Genomic DNA, 8,263 nt, shown 5'->3' with positions numbered 1-8,263 from the left:
GGTCCCTTAAACCTCAGTTCTATATTCCCTGTCACCTGTCCCCAAGTGGGGGGTGAGTCTTGATTCCTTCCAGCCAAGGACGGGGGCTCCTCAGGAGTATTCGGGAGGGGACCCCAAAGGGAACAAAGGAAGAACAGGAAGACCTAGGAGTAGTCTGGGAGCCCCATTGACATGCCTCTCTGTCTTCAGCAGTTACAGCCCAGTCCCCTCAGCCTGACCCAGTATGTAGGAGGGGATCTCTGCAGGTGGCCAGAGGGTAAGAGTGTGCATGATTGTGGGAGGCAGGGGAGCCTGAGGAGGGGTCTGTAAGGCAAGAAGCTGAGATGATGGTGCCACTTTAGGGCTCATGTCCAGGGCAGCTGCAACCCCAGAGCTCAGGTCTGAGGCTCCTGCCCTTACTGTCACTCCTCAGATGCTGAGTGGGGTTGAGGACCACAGGCAGTGTCCCATATCCTTGAGGCAAGGGAAGGAAGGAGGAGGGGGCAGGGGGCAGTGTGTGCAGGGCTCCTGGAGCTTGGGTATCCCAAATAGACATACACATGCACATGCACACGCGCGCACGCTGTAACTTAAAGCCTAGTAGGCAGCACAGGGCACACACCCCCACCCCGGCACACCCCCACCCCTGGCTCAGAAAGCCACCTAACTGGCACCTCCAGTTCCCCCCCTGCCCCACCCTGCCCGTGCCCTCCATTGCCCACACACATTCCACTGGCATTGCCTGCCAGCCTGCCTGCCTCCTGGGCACTGCCCCTCCCTGGGGCCAGTGGGGTGGAGGGAGGGCACCTGGGGATGAGAGGTGGAGACTCAAGGGTCTGGACTCCCCCAAGGGTGGCACAAGGCCAGGGAAACCCAGGCCACCGCTGCCTCCTGGGGAGCAGGCTGGGGGCCCAGGCTAGAGCAGAGGATGCCTGGGTTCTCCGCCCAGACTGGAGATGGGGTCATGGAAAAAGGTGGTCGTGTTTATACAGAGGGGAGGGGGGCAGCGGGTGGAGAGCAGCCGACAAGAGCAGCTTTGTTCCGGGCTCTAGAGCAGGCAGGGCAGCAGGGAGACGTGCCCCCCCCCCTCCATCCGGCAGCCCCCTTCATCCATGCCCTCCCTCAACTCCACCTCAGCCCTAAGAGAAGCAGCTTTGTAAGGGCCCCTTTCCCCTAGTCAGCCCCACCTCCATCTGAGGTGGCATTTTGGGAGGAGAGAAGGGTTCTCTTCCTTCCACAGGTTCCCCAAAGAACTAAGGCATCTGGGTCCCTAGTGTAGGACTGCCTTTTACTCTCTGTACCACAGTCTTCAATCCCTTAGTCCCTTCCTCCACCCGGACTTAAGACCCTCCCCTTCCCTTCCCAGAGCAGAGAGGAACCAGGGCTCAGAAATGGGATGCCTCTGTCTCCTTCCCTCTACACTGAACTTTCAAGTCCCTTCTCTGAGGGAAATTAGGAGGAAGTCCAGGGAGCGCTGGGCTGCCCTTCACTCATTACAGCCTCATTCCTTGGTAAAGGACCAGGAGTCTGAGCATCCCTCTCTGGGACCCCGAAGTCCTCCGGCTCCTCCCTCAGGTCTCTGTTTCTGAGCTGTAAGTGAGAAGCAAAGACAGTGAGTGCTGGGGTCATATCCCAGGTCCTGTCTAAGGCAGTCAGAAGAAGGTGTGTGTGTGGGGTGGGGGGGGCTCTAGTAGCTTCTCACCCTTGGCATTGGAGGGGTTAATCCACCTGGAATGTGGCCCAGCCTGTTGAGCTATGGCCCAGGGGCCTCTGGGGCCGGGACTCCTGGCTCCACCGGGGCTTAACCAGGGATGAGGACTTGAGGGAATAGGGGAAGGAAAAGGAAAAGGACCCTGGGGGGTTGGGGCTCAGACTTTTAGGGCCTGGGGAGAGACTGGGGTAAGGAGTCTGAGGGTGCTGGGGATATGGGTGAAGCCTGGTGAGGCTTCATACATGGGGACTGAGTGAAGCTTGGTGGGGTTGGAGTCTGAGTTCTGTAACCTCCATGGTAGTTTACCCTCAGGAGTTTGAAGGCCAAGGTAGATGAGAGATAGAAAAGAAAGGGAGGGAAGGAAGGAAGGAAAAGATAGAAAAGAAAAGAAAAAAGAAGGAAGGGAGAGAAAGGAAACCAGAGGTACAAAGACGGAGATAGATTGATTCTAGAAGCAAATTCTAATAAAAGGAGATGCAGAAATGCCTATCACCTACCTCTGGGCCTGCCCGTGCCATGGTCTCTGTGTGGTTCACTCAGTCCTTCTCTGCCCTGCATCTCAATCCATTTATGGTTCTGGCTGATGGAGGAGGTACCTAGGCTGGGGTGACTTTCTTTTCCCAGTCCCTAACTCCCTAGAGTGGGTGGTTCTGGGGCTCCTGGGAAAGCCAACATTTCCCTTGTCGGAACAGCAGGAGAGAAAACACCCGCCTAGCCCTAGGATTCCCATTTCCTCTCTTCCTTCCTCTCTCCCTTCCCTGGGCTCAGGTTAAAAATCTCAAGGGGCAGGCTACCCTGGAGGGAGGAGAGGATGGAAGGAAGGCTTCCTGGAAGCAGAGGGCTCAGAGAAAAGGAGATGGAGAAGCAAAGTAAGAGGACAAGGAGAGGAGCTCCCTGGCATCATACCTGGCACACAGTGGGGCTTCCATCAGCAACTGCGGGTTTGAAGGAGAGTATGCAAGACCGGTTAGGGAGGGAGGGAGGGGTAACTGGAGACAGAGATAGAACTGGGAGGGGAAACTGGAAGAGGGAATCTTGAGGAAGATAGAGACAGAAGGAAATGCTAATTACGAGAGAGGTATTAAAGAAGAGAAGGCACAAAGAGAAATAACATGAGACATATATAGCATGTAATATGTGCGCCATATCATCCTAAACACTTTACATATGTCAAATCATTTAATCCTCGCAACAGCCTTATGAAGTGGGCCCTATTATTATTCCCAATTGACAAATGAGGAAACTAAATTCAGCAAAGAGAGATTAAGTAACACGCCCAAGGTCCAGGTAGCAAGTGGTGGGGACCAATTCAGGGCGCTGGCTTGAGTCCCGTGTTCCTAATCACCGGACTGCAACTCCTGTCCAGAGAGGTGTAGGGCCCCAAAGTTATTACAGAGATGTTTGCTTTCCCCAGGGTGGGGGGAAAATATATATGTGTGTGTATATATATATATGGGAAAATATATATGTATATATACATATATATATCTCAGTCTTTGTACCTCTGTACCTTTGTACCTTTTTGTACTTTATACTATATATATATATGTATATATAAATATATATATAAAGTAAGTTCTATGCCCAACATGGGGCTTGAACTCACAACCCCAGGATCCAGAGTTGCATGCTCTACCAACTAAGCCAGCCAGGCACCCTGAGAGTTTGGATCCTGGCTCCACCACTTACAGCCATGGGACCTTAAGCCAGTCACTTAACGTCAGTTTCCTCCTTTGTGAAATGGGAATCATAATTCCTACTTCACAGGGTTGATGTGAAGGTTAAATCAACTGTCTAGCCCAGTTGTGCTTAATGGTCCCATCTCAGCTTGGGAGTCCTCTCTTCCAGGAGTCCTAAGACCATTATTCACCTTGAAAACGAGTTTACCTTTCCCTGGGGAGTTTAGCTCCTGCCCTGCCTCCTACCATGTGGTAGAGGGCCCTGAGCCAGGGCAGTACAGATCCTCGAAGCACACAGGGAAAAGCCTCCAAGGGAGAGAGGGCCATGGGGCTTGGAACCTTAGGGTGATCATTCTCTCATCCCTCCCTTTCCTCTCTTTCTCCCTAGGACTCTTGGAGACCCAGTGGACAGGCCAGGAAGGGCGGGCACGGAGCCTCCCAGGCTGGGGCAGTGGGCATGGGCGGGGGCTGTGGCTGAAGACCTCCCCCGCCCACTGCAGACCCCAGGGGATTCAGCCTCCCTCACCGCAGCTGCCATGGCCACCAATAAGGAACGACTCTTTGCAGCGGCTGGTGTCCTGGGGCCTGGATCTGGCTACCCAGGAGCTGGCTTCCCCTTTGCCTTCCCAGGGGCTCTCAGAGGGTCTCCACCTTTCGAGATGCTGAGTCCTAGCTTCCGGGGCCTGGGCCAGCCTGACCTCCCCAAGGAGATGGCCTCTCTGTGTGAGTCTCAGGGACCTTGGGGGATGAGGGCAGGTGGCAATAGGGGTGGGTGCTATAGAAAATTGGCACCTTAGTTAGCAAGGCTGGCAGGGATGGGGGTTGGATCTAATGGAGTAGATGGCAGGGGTGGCCAGGAGGGGGGGTTGGACGAGGAGCAAATGGCATTGTTTGCAAACGAGAGTTCTCTTGCCCAAGATGCCTTGAATGTTGGGGTCTATGACTGCTTCCTGAGTAAACCGGCAGTGGGGGGGGAGCACTTTGCGTGGGTCTGGTGAAGCCTGAGGCTTCTGTCTGCATGCAGTGGTGGGTACCAGGAAGCACCCCTGGGAATGGAGGAGTCTGGAAGGTCAATCAGCTGACTGTGATCGAGACTGTGACTTCGTTCTGAACTAGGGGTAGACAGCACAAAAAGGAAATGGAATGGTGCCAGGTGCCCAAAGATGTGTGGGATCAGGAAAGTCTCTTGTGGGTGCTAGGGAGGGTGGAAACGGCTGCAAAGAAGGGGGCTCTTGTACCATAAGTAATCCGGGGAGGTGGAGGGGGTGTTTCCAGAAGCATCCTATCCTCCAGCCACGTGGGTTCTGGGTGCCTCCTCTCCCTCTAGGTCTGGCATGGTGCCCATATCCTGTGCAGATCCCTACTTGTCCCTCAGGCCTGCCTTCTTTGGGTTAAGCCTTTGAGTGCTGACAGCAGACAAGCCTTAGGCCTCTCCTCTTCCCTCTGGATCTCCTTTCCTCCCACTTGGTAGTTGGTCTTCTGGACCAAGCCATTATAGGCGTGGGTGCCCATGAGCTGGAGGGCTGGGCTGCTGGGTTCAGTGGGGGTAAAAGGTTAGCGTGTGAGCCGGTAGAGAGATGCCCCCACTTGGAAAGAAAGGGAGGGGATGGAAGGAAAGACACAGAGAAGGACAGTTCCAGAGGTCTAGAAACAGAGATGGAGGCAAAGAAGACGAAAAGATAAAGACATCCTTTATAGGCTCCATAAGCTCAGGGAGAGGGAGGTGGGAGAAAAGGGGCCCTTGCCTTCCGCAAGGGCACTCGGAGGGTCGTGTGGATGTGTAAAGGGGTGACTAGTTAAGGCTGGCAGTTCTTGTGGAAAGAGTGTGCTCATCTGAAGAAGGTGTGCGTGCATGTGCAGACCGACCACATGCAGTTGTGTGTGCACAGCACATCCCCAGACTCCGCTCATATACAGAATTCCAGTGTGTGCAACAAAGAGTGAGTGTGAGGAGTGAGGCGGTTTTAATAGGGCTGCTGATGGTGTGCCTGGTGTTTGGTGAGAGCTGCCAGTGGCATGCCTGTAGCCCAGCCGGGGTTATTTGGGTGGCATGCAGGTGAACAAGAGAGCACAAAGCCCCCCTTTTTTGGAAACCTCAGCTGGGCTTCCCCTACCTCATTTACACCCCATGAATCAAGGTCAGGGATCAAAGTAAGGTCAAGACAGGGGAAGGGGGTCACACTGGGCTCTATCCCCAAGGCTGCCTTGAGGGAGAGGGTGGGGGCTGAAAGGAGAAATCCAAGGGAGGAGCCAGAACCAGGGCAGGTAGCTGGGGAGGGTGCGGCTGGCAGCAGGAGACAGGCCTGGGCAGAGAGGTGTTGGTGGGGTGGGGAGGAGGGGAGGGCTTGGGTCCAGACAGCCTGCATGGGAGTGGGGCATGCAGCCCCCAGTGGTAAATGAGAGGGAGGCAGAGGGGAAGAGGAAGGGATCCTGGAGTCTGGGAGGCCTCCCACAGTAGGCAGGTGGGGGGTGAAAGGGTATATAGTCTCATTTCTCTGACCCTGCTGTCCCTTTTTTTGCCTGAGGCCATCCAATGGAGAGGGATTGGAGGCCTAAGTCGGGTGCCAAAGCCACACTCACCTTGAGTCTGTGTCTCTCTCTTCACCCCCTCTCTCTTAGTCTCTGAGAGGGAGGGTGGTCCTTGAAGGAGTCTGGAACTTCTCCCTGAGGCTGCCTCCAGGATCCTACTGCTGGGTCCACAGCACCTTGGAGGCATCCACGTTGAGAAGGGAAATCTTGCTCCACCTCTTGGGGTTCTCCAGGGGCCTGAGTGGGTAAGGCAGGCATCTCAGAACCGGGTAGCGGAGGAAGGGAGGGGCGGCGGGAGGGGGGCATGTGCTGCAGAAGCAAGCACAGGCCTGTGTGCATGGGAAGCAGAGGTGTGTGTGTGTGTGTGTGTGTGTGTGTGTGTGTGTGTGTGTGTGCGTGTGTGCACAAAACCCTGGGGTCTGTGTCCCTCTGTATCTCCGTGCTTTGTCAGGACTATGGGGAACAGAGTGGGCTGGGAGGGAAGGGAAGCCTTGCCCTCTTCCCCCCCTTGAGGAGATGTCTGTGGTGGTGAGGACTGAGCCCTGTTTATCCTCTGAACTTGGTTGGTGACGGCGTCCCTGGGGCAAGGAGCCCAGGCGGCACCACACGAAGTCACATGGAGAAACTGAGGGCAGGCTGGCACAGGAAGAAAAGAGTTCTACTTAAACTGAAAAAGAGGGACTCAGAGGACTCTAAGCAAGGTGACAGAGAACTACACAGGCCAAAAGGCACAGACACAGAGAGAACCCAGACGCTGGGAGAGGCCAGCAGAACAAGCAGGCGGGTATGGGTGGCAAGCAGGCGGCAGTGAGGCCTCCTCCAGGAAAAAACCCCAGCCGACTGCCTCCTTCCCTTCCCCTCCCCTCCCCGGTCTCTGCCGCTCAGGCTCGGGCTCCAGCTCCAGGCCTACACAAACGGGGCTTTGATTGCAACAGGAAACCTCTCCGGCGGGGGGAGCTGGGCAAGCCGCCGCCGCTGGGGCCCAGGCTGCACCCCCCCTCTCCTGGCCCCCTACCCGGTCCCAGCCCCCATCCTGCCCAGGGCTCCTTACACCCCTGCTTTGGGCCCCGTCCCCCATTCACGCCTCCCTTCTCCCTTCTGCTGCCCCCTCCTCCAGAGACCCCCTCCCCACTGCCCTTCAGGTGGGACTCCTAAATTAGGACCTGCCCTTGGGGCGGGGCTTCTGGCTTTGAAATGCCCCCTCCTCACCTTTTTGAGGGAAGGTTTTGGAAGAAAAGGAGAATTAGCGGGAGGAATTCCGAGCCAGTTATCCTCCAGCCCTATCCAGAAGGTGGCAGGAGGAGGGGGGGAAGGAGGGGTGCATAAGGAGTTAGCTGTTCCTCTCTGCACAGTCCCTCGTTGGCCAGACTCATCCTTGCCAGGGTTGTAGAGGCTCTGAGGGGTGACCGTTCAAGACTCCCAGTGCTAATGGCCTTGTTAGTGGGGGAGGGGTGCGCTTCTCTTTGCCTCTGGGGTCTTGACTTTGCGGGGCTCTAGCTGGAAGGGGTGCACTGTGATGGTGGGGATCATAGATGGGAAGGGGGGGTGAGTCAGGCAGCAGCCCCCCCTCATACTCCCACCAGGCTGGTGGAGAACATCTGGTTCCCATGAAATGCTAGAAGGCTAATGGGTCTAATTGCTGCAATAAGGGCTGGGGGGACTTTGGGGATAAGAGGGGGCACTAGATTCCCCCCCATCCTCTTACCTTCTCCTCAAGGCTGTACTAAGACTGCCTAGAATGGGGGGTTGGGGTTGACGGGAAGGGTGGGCCTGGCACTCTAATGCCTTGTCCCTTAAAGGCCCCCTCTCCCTGCAATGCCTGGGGAGCACACACAGATGGGGTGATGAGGAGTGGGGTGCATCTGGTGAAGAGAAAGGGGGGCTATTGAGGGCTCATGACTTCCTGGAGCCCTCCACCCCCCTCCTGTGCCCCACTCCCAACCCCCCTCTCTGTGGCCTGGCCACTTCTGGTTCTAATTACCAACCAGGCAGGCCTGACTTAATTGGGACCTTTCAGATTTGGGAGGGGGGGGGGTACTGACAGCCTGGAGTTGACTAATCAGGGCTCTTTCCCCCTTGTTTGGGGGGTATTTCCTATTCCGTATTTAAAAAAAAATTTTTTTTTACCAGTGACCAGATTCTGATTCAGAAATCAGAATCATTCCCCCCCTTTTTGGGGGGGCAGTGGGGGACTGGCTTCAGAAGCGGGGTATTTCAGGTCGGGGGCAAGAGCAAGGAGCTCACGCTGGGTTGGAAAGAACACTGCATTCCCGCTTCATCCCTACTTCAAGCCCCCCGATCAGCCCTGGCACCCCGCGCCGCCCCCCGCCTCCCCAAGCCTGGCTCTCCCTCCCAGCCCTGCCCC

General features: G+C 56.0%; 1 protein-coding gene across 1 annotated transcript in view; it reads left to right on the top strand.

Moving 5' to 3' along the window:
* Positions 1–203: 203 nt before the first annotated feature.
* Positions 204–8,263, top strand: part of RARG (retinoic acid receptor gamma) — a 19,302-nt gene continuing 11,242 nt past the window's right edge. The window contains exons 1-2 of the mRNA XM_077753471.1: positions 204–256; positions 3,758–4,092. Coding sequence (XP_077609597.1) covers positions 3,906–4,092 — 187 coding nt within the window. The 5' untranslated portion in view covers positions 204–256; positions 3,758–3,905. The remainder of the gene's footprint in view (positions 257–3,757; positions 4,093–8,263) is intronic.

This window comes from Crocuta crocuta, unplaced genomic scaffold (genome assembly GCF_008692635.1).
Source record: "Crocuta crocuta isolate KB4526 unplaced genomic scaffold, BGI_CrCroc_1.0 scaffold30, whole genome shotgun sequence".
Classification (NCBI taxonomy): Eukaryota; Metazoa; Chordata; class Mammalia; order Carnivora; family Hyaenidae; genus Crocuta; species Crocuta crocuta.
Note: the sequence above shows the minus strand (reverse complement) of the source record. Positions and strands in the feature narration are given on the sequence as shown.